This window comes from Theropithecus gelada, chromosome 8 (genome assembly GCF_003255815.1).
Source record: "Theropithecus gelada isolate Dixy chromosome 8, Tgel_1.0, whole genome shotgun sequence".
In the NCBI taxonomy this organism is placed as follows: domain Eukaryota; kingdom Metazoa; phylum Chordata; class Mammalia; order Primates; family Cercopithecidae; genus Theropithecus; species Theropithecus gelada.
Window position 1 is genome coordinate 60927814 of NC_037676.1, and position 15140 is coordinate 60942953.

General features: G+C 43.6%; 1 protein-coding gene and 1 non-coding gene across 4 annotated transcripts in view; both read right to left on the minus strand.

The window, feature by feature from the left end:
- Nucleotides 1-9596, minus strand: part of NSMAF (neutral sphingomyelinase activation associated factor) — a 78231-nt gene extending 68635 nt beyond the window's left edge. For 2 of the 3 annotated variants that reach the window (XM_025393687.1, XM_025393686.1), the window contains exon 1: nucleotides 8421-9596. In XM_025393687.1, the coding sequence (XP_025249472.1) occupies nucleotides 8421-8479 (59 nt within the window). In that variant the 5' untranslated portion in view covers nucleotides 8480-9596. Of the gene's footprint in view, nucleotides 1-8051 lie in introns of all 3 variants that reach the window. The other variant, XM_025393685.1, reaches the window with a different exon arrangement.
- A 1342-nt stretch (nucleotides 9597-10938) lies between these two features.
- LOC112630897 lies at nucleotides 10939-11041 on the minus strand. Its single transcript, XR_003121021.1, has one exon. It is a non-coding gene; the product is annotated as a small nucleolar RNA U13 (small nucleolar RNA).
- Between the last annotated feature and the right edge of the window lie 4099 nt (nucleotides 11042-15140).

Sequence of the window (15140 nt, forward strand, 5' to 3'; positions counted from 1 at the left end):
CACTCAAACTCTCCCAGGATTTTACGCCAGGAGACATAAGCACGTGGCTACCCTTTGCATCTTCACCCATTTTGCAAAAGTTCATCCTATCTCTTTCAGTCTGAAGGTTAGTATTATTAATAGAATATAGAATAAGAGCTTTCTCTGTCATAAATTAATGTTACACCTGGTACCAGGCTAGGCCTACGCAGCAGCCCAGTACTTCCTAGTTCCAAAGGCAGCTTTAGAAGTTTTCTTGTTTTTATTTTTTTAATCTGTACCATTTTTCAAAGTTTCCACTCATTTGGGGCTTTAATCTTTTTGAAATTAACTATGTATAACCTTCTTGTTTTATATTAAAACGAATAATTATAAACTCAGAGAAATACTACCTGTACAACCATTCTTTATTTGCTAGCCTGATTTTCTTTTTCTTTTTTAGCTTCCTTCCAACATGGAAGCTTGCCTGATTTTCTGTAACTCCTCACAAAAGATCATTTGGATTAGATGTTCTTAATTATATTTTTGACAGTTTCACAAACTTCCTGGGTCAATATGCTTTCCAAACTGTGCAGTAACAGCACCTATCTTTTTTGTTCCTTGGAACTTCCCATATCTGCTTTCTTAAAAATCTAGGTTCTATGTATGACAGGATCCCTCTCAACTCCCCTGAGCTCCAGCAATAAACGACCTGATATGACTGCTTTTTCTGATGGTTCATTTCATTGCTACTTGGTTAATAATCTGTCTTTAATATTCAGCATTAAGTAAAGTTCTCAAGTTTAGGATAAATTAAAACTTTAACAAAGGCAGTCAATAAACTGTACTTAGATTTCATTAAGCATTTCAGCCAGTATCTCTATTGCCACTTCCTGTTCTCTCATTTACACCAGGTACACAGCCACCATTTCTTCCACCCACTTAATGTGGCCTGTAACAAAAGAACACAATCATGTCATCTTTGTTCCTCCTTCCAATTGTGTTCTCTGGGTTTTTCTCCCGGGGTTTCATGGATTCCCCTTCAGATGTATACCTTCTTAACATTCAAAGCCCACTGCCTCACCTCCTAGCAGGTCCTTCCTTTTCAATAGGTCTGCAGCTTTTCACACTAGATTCCAATCTTGGGTGTTATCTTACCCAACTCCAGTGACACCTAAAACACACATTAATCCTTTTTTATTAAAAGACCCAGCTCATTTTATTATCCATGTTCTACACATTTGCAGAGAGACCATCTGCAGGACTAAATACATTTCTAGTTCCTGTACCAGTTGTTTTCACCTATAAATTACCGGCCCTTCTTCCCTCCCAGAAAGAGTTCTCATGAATTTAAACAATTTCACTCTTTCATCTGACCTTTTTAGCCCTTCCCCTCAGTAATTAGGTTAAAGCTTTCCATCACTCAGCTACACTCTAGAAAATTACATTCTCCCTGACTATGTGAGATGCAATGACTTCCAGCCAAGATGGTTCAGATATCAAAATCCCTTTCACTGACACCATCCATAAAGTCAGTAATTCTATTTTCAAGTCTCAGCAATTTATAGAAGAAATGGTAAAAACGTCATCTATGCTCTCAAAGTCCTCCAGTTTCCTCATCAAGGGTCATAGTGCGGGGCAGGAGGCTTCTACGAGGCTTTTTATATGTACTATCAAGAAGTTAAAGAAGGAAGTTGAGTTGGAAGGGACAAACAGATAAAAAATCAAGATGAATGCTGAATACTGTTATCTAGAACAGCACTTCACAAAGGTTAATGTGCACACAATCATCTGGGGATCTTGTTAAAATGCACATTCCGAGGCAGCAGCTCCAGGGTGAGGCCTAAGAATGTGCATTTCTAACAAGCTTCAGGCACACATGCGCTGCTGGCCTGTGGCCCACACTTTGACTAAGAAGGTTCTGATATCTACATAAAACAGGCTTCATTCATTCCTGACTCAGTCTAAACTTCAAGGATACCATAAAAATAAGCACTGGCCAGTAGCCCACAACCTAGTATTTAAAATAGAAGCAGTATGGTACAGTGGAAAAGAGGTTGGACTTAGATCAGAGAACATTTGTTCTAGCCTTAGCTCAGCTTGGATCCAAATTTTCCAAAACTATTTCAGCTTTAGGAAGTTGAAGCAGGATAGATGACGAAAAAAAAAAAAATCTATATCTAGACAGCAAAACACTACAGAAAGGAGATCTTAAAAGCAGCCAGAGAAAAGACAGATTACCTACAAAGAACAATTAGACTTAACAATATTGGTTTGTTGCAGGCTGGTCTCCCAGAAGAAAAGGTGGCCTCCTGCAAAGCTTCAGGGAAAACTGCTATGACTGTGTTTAAGGTAATCAAACCTCATCAACCACAAGGCTTGAATCCCAGTCCCCTAGCCATGCCAGGAAAAAGGCTGGCGTTTCCCCCATCAGGAACAAACCCTGCCACATTATACAGACTTAGCCCAGTCAAGCCAACAAGGGGGTGAGGATATCCTGCAGCCACAAATGCTGAGCTGAGTGACCCAAGGTTCCATCACAGTATGATCCTAGTGTACTCTGGCCCCGGTCACTCCCTGGAGTGTTGGTTTCTCCTGCAGTCTGAAGCTGGCCCAGCCAGGTAGCTGAACTTTGCCCCAGGGGGACAGGGCACAACTATCACTGACCTTTCTCTGTGAGGTACCCCCTAACACCCCTGAGCACTCCAGCAAGTCTGGTGCATATTCCCTGGCCCTTTGCATTTGTTTGGATAATCTTCAAAATGTTGAGAGAATTAAACATCTAGCAAAACGGATTTTCGACGCAAAAGCAAAATAAGGATATGTTCAGACAAAGACAGAGGTGGTTTATCATCATCCAACCCTGATCAGAGGAAACTTCTAAAGGATATTCTTCAGGAAAGAGAAAATAATTCCGTAACAAGGACATGACACGTAAGAAGGAGCACTGAACAAAAACAATGGTAAATATGCATGTAAAACTACAGAAGCATGAACCGGGCAATTAGTAATGCACAATCTGTAGGTTTAAAATAGAGATAAAAAACACTGGACAATAACAGACTATAATTGAGAATGGGGGCACAGGAGTTAAGTGTTCCAAGGTTGTTACATTGGTAGAGAGGAGAATAAAGATAATGCTTAGCTTCAGACCTTAAATTTAATATACTAACATTTTAAGGATAAGCATTAGAAAAACAAATAAAACATGTAACTTCCATACTCTTCGGAGAAAAATGAAAGGGAGCAAGGGGGCCTTATTTAATCCAAAGGAAGAGGGGAAGGAAGGCAAAATAAAAGAACAAAACTAAAAAGTAAAAAGTGAATTCAGACATATTTGTAATAATAAATGTAAACAGACTAAACTAATTCATTAAGATAAAAATTATCAGCACTTTGGGAGGCCGAGACGGGCGGATCACGAGGTCAGGAGATCGAGACCATCCTGGCTAACAAGGTGAAACCCCGTCTCTACTAAAAAATACAAAAAACTAGCCGGGCGAGGTGGCGGGTGCCTGTGGTCCCAGCTACTCAGGAGGCTGAGGCAGGAGAATGGCGTGAACCCGGGAGGCGGAGCTTGCAGTGAGCTGAGATCCGGCCACCGCACTCCAGCCTGGGCGACAGAGCCAGACTCAGTCTCAAAAAAAAAAAAAAAAAAAAAAAAAGATAAAAATTATCAAAATGAATCATTAAAAAAAAGTTCAAGTACAAGCTATTTATAAGAAACAGACCTAAAGCCTTAGGACACAGAATAGTGAAAATTGAAACAATGGAAAACCCCATACAATGCAAATAACCAAAAGAAAACTGATATAGCTATATTAATATCAGACAAAATAGAAAAAAACATTACTAGAAGAGGTCATTATAGATTGATTAAAAATTCAACTCACCAAGAAGATAACAATTCTAAGTTACTTACTGAATACAAGTCAAAAAAAAAATAACAAAAAGATTTTGTTATTTTCAAAATCTATGAGTTGGACATTTTAAGACACAATTCTAAATTTCTAATGGTTAAAAGATGAAGTGACAACCGTATTTAGAAGAAAAATAGCACTGAATTCCTTAAATGACCATTCCTATTTTATATCACATTAAAAAAATTTTTAACGAAAATTATACAGTATACATACTCAAAATCCATTTATGGATACATTCCTGTGACTTCTCAATGGTAGCCACTGAGAGGTTAATTTGAGATAAAAGGGAAGTAAATGGGTAGGCTAGTAATACATTTTGGGTAAAGTCAATATAGATTCTAAATTAACCAAGAGATTTGCAATATGTATTTCCTCTCCCGCTGTTTTTCATGTGAGAAAAATAAACCCTATTTATGTAAGTCATAGTCAGGTAGATTTACTGGGATCTATCGGCATTGCTGACTAATTAAGTCCTGACTTTACCTCCATTTATCTCCATTTTCAACACCTGGTATATTCCACAAACAGATCTGAAAAGACTGCGATGATAAGCCTTAGAAATGAAAGATTAAACCGAAGTATCACAATCACTTTGCCCTCTCACCAAGTGCTTTTAATAAAATAAATATAGACACAATTGATTAAACAAACATATTGAATAACAGAAAGGCCAAGCGTGGTGGCTCACCTGAGGTTGGGAGTTCGAGACCAACCTGACCAACATGGAGAAACCTCCTCTCTACTAAAAATACAAAATCAGCTGGGTGTGGTGGTGCATGCCTGTAATCCCAGCTACTCTGGAGGCTAAGGCAGGAGAATCGCTTGAACCCGGGAGGCGGAGGTTGCAGTGAGCCAAGATTATGCCATTGCACTCCAGCCTGGGCAACAAGAGCGAAAACTCCGTCTCAAAAAAAAAAAAAAAAAAAGAAAGAAAGTTAATATTAGCATAACCAAGAGTATTATACACTCATGGAATGTCCGAAACAAAGTTGAAACCTCAAAGTGCCTGTTTTTTTGCGATAGGGTCTCACTGTGTCACCCAGGCTGTAGTGCAGTGGTATGATCATAGCTCACTGTAACCTTGGACTCCTGGGCTCGAGCAAGCTTCCCACCTTTTAATATATTTCATATTAAAATAGAAATGTCTTAAATAGCAACAGTTAGTATAATATCCTCATCTACTAATCCACTGTATACACCTGCCATCCCTGACAAATCCAAGGAAGATATGTGAATTGCCTTTAAAAAATGTTTCAATTTACCCTACCAACACCTGCACAGGATATTTTTTAAAAACAATAAAATCAATATGGTTCCTGCCATCTAATTTTTTTTTTTTTTTTTTTTGAGATGGCCAGGCTGGAGTGCAATGGCGCCGTCTCGGCTCACTGCAACCTCCGCCTCCCAGGTTCAAGCAATTCTCCTGCCTCAGTCTCCTGAGTAGCTGGGACTACAGGCGCAAGCCAGTGGTTAATTTTTGTATTTTTATTAGAGATGGGGGTTTCACCATATTGGCCAGGCTGGTCTCGAACTCCTGACCTCATGATCTGCCTGCCTCGGCCTCCCAAAGTGTTGGCATTACAGGCATGAGCCCTGAGTCCGGCCTGCCACCTAAATCTTAACCAGGATATAAGTATACTTAATTTGAATGGCCAAGTTTCTGTCTGTTTTCTAATCCTTAAAATTACCAAAGCATTTATTTATAAACATCACCAATAAATGGCACCACTTTATAGTTATTCAAACCAGAAGCCTGAGAGTAGAATTTCCATGTTTAGCAAATAAAAATATCATATGCCCAGTAATATTTGAATTTCAGATAAATAATATACTTTAAAAATGTTTAGTATATCCCAAATATTGCATCTACTGTTGAATTTACTTATACTAAAAAAATTTTAGTATAAGTATATACCAAATATTGTATATACCATCACATTTACTTATACTAAAAAATTATTCATTGTTTATCTGAAATTTGAACTTAACTGGGTGTACTGTATTTTATCCGGTAATCCCAGCTGGAATTGTTCCTCTATCACCTCTCACATACAATACACCACACCAAGACCTGTCAATCACACGTCCTAAAAACATCTAGAATGCATCCACTTTCCTCCATTTATTCTGCCACCACCTAGGTCTAAACCACCAACGCAAGAATCTCCTAGTCCATCTCTCTGCTTCTGCTTTTGCAGAAACATCATTCACTTTAAACACAGTACATCAACTTAATAATAAGAGAAGTAAATGCTAATTTCAAGTTTCTTCTTTTCTGGGGTCAATATTTGGTAGCTCTGGAAATCTAAAATCCCTTAATTAGCATTAGAGCCGCCAGTGAACTTACAATGAACAAATTGAGGCCATTCATGGGTAACCTCTGAAACAATCCCTCTTCAAGTTTTCCAAGGAAAGTAACAATTTTCTTGGGTATGCTGAAGCCAATGACCAGTCCAATCCATTTGCTAATTTGTGTTTATGTAACGCAAGGGGATAAACCAGGAAAAATCTGGGCAGAAACGGTAAATCTGCGGCTCAGTAAGGTTGCCTTAAAATATTCTTGTTTCAGAATGAATTCTAAGATTTATAAAGAGACTCCTTGATTCTAGCGCACACCTGATGTGAGACATTCCTGTCATTCAAATGCGTATTCTATGCATTGAATGGCGTATGCCCATCAGCCCAGGTTGCTAAGCCATGGGGCAGAGCACTAAACAATTTGGGCACTCAGCAAGTTAGAATTCAGATAAATACAAAACACATGGAGCCAACTTTTTCAGATGACTGATGCTCAGGAACAGCTGATACCTCCTGACTGGATAGATAAATGTTTTGGTTGTGAGAGCTAGAGTTCTCTCTGAACACTGCCAGCCTATCACGTTGTTGTCTAATCATTGAATTCTAACACAGCAGCATATACACGGAAATATAAGTCCAGGTTTCAAGGTTTGTGTGACACTACAGAGCTGTGAACTAGCCAAATTGAACACAAATTACTTCCATCGAAATAACAGCCAGAACCAAGGAAAAAATGTTTTCCTGTATATCAAAGAGGCCACAGTATTGGCACGAATGACTCATATCATAGAACATGACGGCAATTTAAGTGTGTCAAAGTTCTCACAATTTAAATCTGAATGTTCACCCACAACAAGTCTTAATATTGTTGATACTAAACAAGGAAACTCCACTCAAGCTCTTTCCACAAGAAAAACGCATTACAAATTCAGTCAGAAGGGTATCCCCAAGTGTGAGTTACATAGTTAGGGCTCAGTTATTTAATACACAAGCCTTTCTGTGACTAAAACCTAATCACATCACCAAAAACATTTTTGGAAGCCACATCTGAGATATGTTTTCTGTGTATCGTATCTTCTTCTCTATAGTAGAAAAATGACATTTCGGACGGTGGATACACTGGTTAGACCAACATTATAGATTAGAGGAGGATGAATGTCTGGATGAAAGGGGTCGAGTCAACCCTTATTAAACAAGTGTAGACAAATCTTGAAGTCTGCACTTGTATTCCCACGTGTAACCTGCTTTGCTGGTATTCACTGATGAGACAACGTGACAGGCTAGCAGCACTGGAAAATCTGTAGCTCTCACAATCAAAACAGTGTGTTTGTAAAATGATTCAGCCCCCCCTTTCCTTTTGGCCTATGAGCTGCAGACCCAGCAAGTTGTTTCCGTCACCAAAAATGCGCTTGGAACTATCCATAGAGCCGAAATGAGCTTTCTTATGAGACTTCCTTTGGGAACAGGTCCAGAATCTCTGAAAGGGAACTGATGCGAGACAATTTTAGCGCAGGGACTCCAAATCCTTACTGGGATGCCGGTGACAATGAGTGCTCTGCTGCCGCACCGCGATTTCACTGCAAAGCTTTCCAAAACAAGGTCCACGGCGCGGGGAGCAAGTGTTTGCGGGGCAGGACCTTGGCTTTCCTCAGAATCAGGCCTTTCCGGAGGCCCTCCTCCCAGCCTTCCAGCGCCTGGAGCTAGTCCCGTGTCTAAAGGAGTCGGTAGGAAAAAGGCGCAGTAATGCGAGTGGGTGGTCGCCGGCCTGCTCCGTGCCGCCCAGCGACCAACTTTGCGGCGCCGGCGCCAAGTGCCTGGACCCGATTAAAGGGAAGGATTAGAAAGGGGGTGCCCGCCGGGCAGCGTACTCACCCTCCCCAGCGAACGCCGGGGCAAGGATCCGCGCCGCGACCTCGCGCGGCCTTCCGGGTGAGCTGCCCGCGGCCGCCGGGACTGCACGGCCGGCCGGTTCGGCGTGCTTCGCCTGCGCGGTGGGATCTGGCCTGACCCGTCATCGGCTTCCTGTCCCCGGCAGGCTCTGGCCCAGACCAGGCCCCCGGCCTCTCACCCCGACCTCGGGTTTTCGCTACAGCCCCCAGCCCGGGCCCTGGACACGCGTCCGGCCCCTGCCTCCGTGCCCGGCCCCCACGCCGCCTCCCGTCCCTCACATCTCCGGCCGGCGTCCCCACGACCGGCCCCGACCATGCCCCCGGCTGGGCCCTTCTTCAGCTGGGCGCGCACCTCTCCTTGGAGTAGAGCTGCAGCTGCTGCTCCTGCTGCTTCTTCCGGATAAACGCCATGGAGGGCAGGCGCGGGCGGGCGCGGAGCGCACAGGCAGGCCCCACCGCCGCCCGCCGAGGAGGTCCGGAGGAGCCGGGGAGGGCGGACTCGGCGGCCGGCTGGGGAGAGCGCGGCTGCCGGCCTGGCTTCCCGTGCTGCGCCGCTGGGCGGCCGAGAGCCCGACGCGGCGTCCCGGCCGCGCTCACCGCAGCATCCTCGCGTGGGGACTCCGGCGGCACCGTGACTCAGGCCCGGAGGAGGGGCGCGCAGTGGCACGAGGCGCCCCAAACTCAGGATGCCTCAGAGAATCGCCAGGAGCAGCGGCCAGACTAGGATCCGACATCACACACTAAATGTTTCACCACTTTACCAACAATATTGCAGGCTGCGTTTTAAATATTTTACGCATAAAAAGGGATGCTGGCCCATAAACCACCAATCTGTTGGCCACAAGGACTTGAAATAACAGTGTTTTCGGTCCTCAATTGTGGGGGGAAAAAAAAAAGACGGAAGTAACTATTCCAAATACACCAGGAACAAGTGGGGATTTATAGTCAAGGAGCAAGGAGCAGCTGCTCGGAAAACTGCTAAGAGGAAACATCAATTCTAGGGGGAATTCTGGCTGAACCAACATAATAGGAATCCCAGTGAAGGCAGGCCAGGGGGTCAGATACCAAGGGTAGGGAATAAAGAATTTTGATCACATATGGAATGGGGGATTCTTGCTAAACTGCGGTGGCAGTGTTACTTCCTAACACTGCATTTACAAGGAAGTGCACACAAGGACCTGGGAGAAGATTCAGAAGCCTAACTGAAGTTTGGCCAAGCAAAGAATCTTTAACACAGTCTCTTGATTGTTGAAATAATTGGTCACATGACTTTTTTTTTCTGTATAACAGCTTTATTAGGATATAACTCACATACTAAACAAGTCAACCATTTAAAGTGTACCATTCAGCGATTTTTAGTATATTTCCAGATATGTTCGACAATCACCACACTTTGAGAACATTTTCATCACATGTAAAAGAAACCCATACCCTCTAGCTATCCCTTTTCCTAACTCTACCCTCCAAACCCCAGCCCTGGCAAACAATAATCAATTTCCTGTCTCTATGGGTTTGCCTATTCTGGACATTTCATATAAATGCAGCCATATAATATGTGGCCTTTTGTGTCTGGCTTCTTTCATTTAGCATAATGCTTTCAAAGTTCATCTATGTTGTAGCATGTATCTGTACAGTACTTCGTTCCTTTAGATTGCTGGAGCATATTCTGTTGCATTTTGTTTATCCATTCACCAGCTGATGGACATTTCAGTTCTTTCCACATTTTGACTATTGGGAATAATGCTGCTGTACATCATGTACAGTTTTTTTATGGACATATGTTTCCATTTCTGTTGAGTGGAATTGGAATCTAAGAGTGGAGTTGCTGGATTTGGAGGCGAAAGCAGCTCCATCTTGGAAGCTAATCCTCCGTGCTGGCTTCTGATTAACCCCTGTTCTGGGAAGTCCTCTAAGATTTCTACTTTATCTGTTGTTCCTTGTGTAAGAGCAGGTATCTACCCAGTATGTCCTGTCCTTAGTTCAAACAACCTTGATGTTATTACACTTCAATTGTCCTACACATCCCTTCTGAACCACCCCTCCCCTATGGTATATAAGCCCTAAGGGGCTGGAGTGATGGCTCATGCCTGCAATCCCAACACTTTCGGAGGCTGAGGCTGGAGGATTGCTTAAAGCCAGGAGTTCGAGACCAGCCTGGGCAACAAAGCAAGACCCTGTCTCTACAAAATGTAAAAAATAAAAATTACTTAGGTGCAGTGGCACATACCTACAGCCCCAGCTACTGGAGAGGCTGAGGCAGGAGGATCACTTGAGTCCAGAAGTTTGAGGCTTTTGTGAGCCATGATCGTACCACTGCTCCCCAACCTAGGCAATACAGAGAGAGAGAGAGAGAGAGACCCTGTTTCAAAAACAAAACACAAAAAAAACGCATTGAGTCCGGGGTAATGGCACAGCAATCCACCATCTCATCTTGCTGCCCAAAACACAGACATGGACATGGCTTCTGTTCCTTAGTCGCTATTAAATGTTTCTTCCCAAGGAACTGTATTTGTTGGCCTCTTTCTTCCACCTGCCGGCATCCTGGGACTTTGAGATAGATTTGTATACACCTGCCACCACAGAACACCGGGTCATGTGGTGACTCCATGTCTAAATGTTTGAGAAGCTGCCAGACTGGTTTCCAAAGTGGCCGTACCATTTAACATGCCCACCAGCAGCGTAGAAGGGTTCCAGTTTCTCTACATCTTCGCCAGTATCTGTTATTACCTGACTTTTGTTTAGAGCTATTCTAGTGGGTATGACTGGTATCTCAATGTGATTATAACTTCTTAATATATGCTGAGAATGAGCCTCTGATTGTTTACCTTTGAGGGATTCTTAAATAACAAGCCTCTAAGTTTCTTTTTCACTTTTAGCAGGTAATGTCCTAAACTCATAACAAGGTTCAAGGGTGGCACATCTCACAGCTGCACACGAATATCCAATCATCACACTTATGAACTACAAAAGGATCCAAACCTCTAAATTGTATGCTTGTGGAAACATATACTGTCTTAAGGATCAGGTTTTGCAAGGTTACATTTTTTAAAGCTTCAGGGTAAATATTCATTTCAGCTTTCTCTAGTAAGTCCCAGGACTATGAAGAGAAGGCAGGGAAACCAAGAATAAAAACTGGGCTGGGTCTTTTGAATTTGACCTCTAGCAGCACTAGACAAAATGTTATGTATAGTGAGGCCACCCATTAAAAATTTTGGGAATGAATGAAGGTGCCTGGGTACCCTGTGACTGTGACTGAGTCCCTTCCATGTGTCCAAGTCCTGTGCAGAACCTGTAACATATTAGGTCAGCATGCCTGGAGGAAATTGTGATGCTGTCTGGTAGCCAAGAAATAAATACATGAACAGGTACACAATGAAATAAGACAATAAAATTTACCAAAAAGTACATGATAAACTTCTTTATGAGAAGTACTACAAACATTCTGTGAGTTCAGAGGAGAGAGATTAATTTGACTGGAATAAGGAAAAAACAACAACAACAAAAACCCAGAATGTAAATTATCTTCTTGAAGTTAAGCATTAGAGGAAGATTAGATGTGATCTGATAGGTAGAGAGTGTTAACGAATCTCTCCTTAACCCAACTCTGGCCAAATTCCTCTGAGCCCACTTCTCAACTAGGACTCAGCCTTGGCCTATAAAAACCAGACTCCCAGCACAAATAATTTAGTCCACTCCCCATCCCCCACATTAAAAGACTTAAAAAAACAAACGTAATTTCTAACAGCTTGAGGCAACATCCCTAGGATAACCCAGCCCATCTTAAAGTACCTGTCTGAGAAAGCTCAAAGCAATCAAAGTAATTTACTACTTGCACCAGGCATGGGTGGCTCACGCTTGTAATCCTGTAATTTGGGAGGCCAAGGTGGGCGGATCACTTGGGGTCAGAAGTTTGAGACCAGCCTGGCCAACATGGTGAAACCCCATCTGTACTAAAAATACAAAAGATTTGTCGGGCATGGTGGCGGGCGCCTGTAATCCCAGCTGTCATGCGCATCCGTGTGAAGAGACCACCAAACAGGCTTTGTGTGAGCAATAAAGCTTTTTAATCACTTGGGTGCAGGTGGGCTGAGTCCGAAAAGAGAGTCAGCGAAGGGAGATAGAGGTAGGGCCGTTTTATAGGATTTGGGTAGGTAAAGGAAAATTAGTCAAAGGGGGGTTGTTCTCTGGCAGGCAGGTGTAGGGGTCACAAGGTGCTCAGTTGGGGAGCTTTTGAGCCAGGAAAAGGAATTTCACAAGGTAATGTCACCACTTAAGGCAAGGACCAGTCATTTTCACTTCTTTTGTGGTGGAATGTCCTCAGTTAAGGCAAGGACCGGCCATTTTCACTTCTTTTGTGGTGGAATGTCATCAGTTAAGGCGGGGCAGGGCATTTTCACTTCTTTTGTGATTCTTCAGTTACTTCAGGCCATCTGGGCATATACCTGCAAGTCGCAGGGGATGCGATGGCTTGACTTGGGCTCAGAGGCCTGACATTTCTGCCTTCTTATATTAATAAAAATAAAACAAGGCCGGGCGCGGTGGCTCAAGCCTGTAATCCCAGCACTTTGGGAGGCCGAGATGGGCGGATCACGAGGTCAGGAGATCGAGACCATCCTGGCGAACACGGTGAAACCCCGTCTCTACTAAAAAGTACAAAAAAACTAGCCGGGCGAGGTGGCGGGCGCCTATAGCCCCGGCTACTCGGGAGGCTGAGGCAGGAGAATGGCGTAAACCCGGGAGGCGGAGCTTGCAGTGAGCTGAGATCCGGCCACTGCACTCCCGCCTGGGCGACAGAGTGAGACTCCGTCTCAAAAAAAAAAAAAACAAAAAAAACAAAAAAAAAATAAAACAAAATAGTATTGAAGTGTTGGGGCAGCGAAAATTTTTGGGGTGTGGTATGGAGAGATAATGGGCGATGTTTCTCAGGGCTGCTTCAAACAGAATTAGGGGCAGCATGGGAACCTAGAGTGGGAGAGATTAAGCTGAAGGAAGATTTTGTGGTAAGAGGTGATACTGTGGGTTGTTAGAAGGAGCATTTGTCATATAGAATGATTGGTGATGGCCTGGATGCGGTTTTGTATGAAATGAAAAACTAAACAGAGGACACAAGGTCCAAATAAGAGAAGGAGAAAAAATAGGTATTAAGGGACTAAGAATTGGGAGGACCTAGGACATCTAATTAGAGAGCCTAAGGGGGTGCAGTGTAATTACTTGCTTGGTTGGTGAGTTTTTAGGCTCTATCCAAGTTTTTTTGGGGTGCAGTTCAAGTTGGGCTGGTGTCTGGAATGAGACTGGGACTTAATGAAAAGGAGTGTCCACACAGAAGCTCAAATGGGCTGGAACCTGTAGCATTCCGAGGACAGGCCTGAATTCTGAGAAGGGAAAGCGGTAAAAGTATTGTCTAGTGCTTTTTAAGTTGGTGACTGAGCTTGGTGAGGTGTTTTTAAAAGACCATTAGTCTGTCTACCTTTCCTGAAGATTGAGGACGGTAAAGGATATAAAGGTTTCACTGAATACTAAGAGCCTGAGAAACTGCTTGGGTGATTTGACTAATAAAGGCTGGTCCGTAATCAAACTGTATAGAGGTGGGAAGGCCAAACTGAGGAATTATGTCTGACAGAAGGGAAGAAATGACCGCAGTGGCCTTCTCAGATCCTGTGGGAAAGGCCTCTACCCATCCAGTGAAAGTGTCTACCTAGACTAAGAGATCTTTTAGTTTTCTGATTCGGAGCATGTGAGTAAAGTCAATTTGCCCATCCTGGGTGGGGGCAAATCCCCGAGCTTGATGTGTAGGGAAGGGAGGGGGCCTGAGAAATTCCTGAGGAGTAGTAGAATAGCAGATGGAACACTGAGAAGTGATTTCCTTGAGGATAGATTTCTAGGATGGAAAGGAAATGAGAGGTTCTAAGAGACAGGCTAGCGGCTTGTAACTTAGATGGAAAAGGTTATGAAATGACGACAGAATAGAACAGGCCTGTGAGACTGAGGCTGTAAGAATTCTGACCGCACTAACTATGCCTAGGAAGGAAAGGAGCTGTTGTTTTGTAGAAGGTATTGGGGTTTGGGAGATTAGCCAGACATGATCAGCAGGGAGAGCATGTGTGTTTTTATGAGAATTATGCCGAGATAGGTAACAGACGAGGAAGAAATTTGGGCTTGACTGAAGTAATGGGGGCTGTCTGTGAAGCCTTGCAGCAGTACAGTCTAGGTCATTTGCTAAGCCTGATGGGCGTCAGGGTCAGTCCAAGTGAAAGCGAAGAGAGGCTGGGATGAAGGGTATACAGGAATAGTAAAGAAAGTATGTTTGAGATCCAGAACAGAATAATGGGTTGTGGAGGGAGGTATTGAGGATAGGAGAGTATATGGGTTTGGCACCACGGGTTGGGTAGAAAAAACAATTGGTTGATAAGGTGCAGATCCTGAACTAACCTGTAAGCCTTGTCTGGTTTTAGCAGAGGTAAAATGGGGGAATTTTTTTTTTTTTTTTTGAGACGGAGTCTCGCTCTGTCGCCCAGGCTGGAGTGCTGTGGCCGGATCTCAGCTCACTGCAAGCTCCGCCTCCCGGGTTTACGCCATTCTCCTGCCTCAGCCTCCGGAGTAGCTGGGACCACAGGCGCCCGCCACCTCGCCCGGCTAGTTTTTTGTATTTTTTAGTAGAGACGGGGTTTCACCGTGTTAGCCAGGATGGTCTCGATCTCCTGACCTTGTGATCCGCCCATCTCAGCCTCCCAAAGTGCTGGGATTACAGGCTTGAGCCACCGCGCCTGGCTTAAAATGGGGGAATTGTAAGGGGAGTTTACAGGCTTTAAAAGGCCATGCTGTAACAGGCAAGTGATAACAGGCTTTAATCCTTTTAAAGCATGCTGTGGGATGGGATATTGGTGTTGAGTGGGGTAAGGGTGATTAAGTTTTAATGAGATGGTAAGGGGTGCATGATTGGTCACCAAGGAGGGAGTAGAGGTATCCCATACATGTGAGTTAAGGTGGGGAGATACAAGGGGAGGATGCGAAGGAGGCTTTGAACTGGGGGAAAAGGCAGCAGTGAAGTGTGGCTGTAGCCCAGGAATAGTCA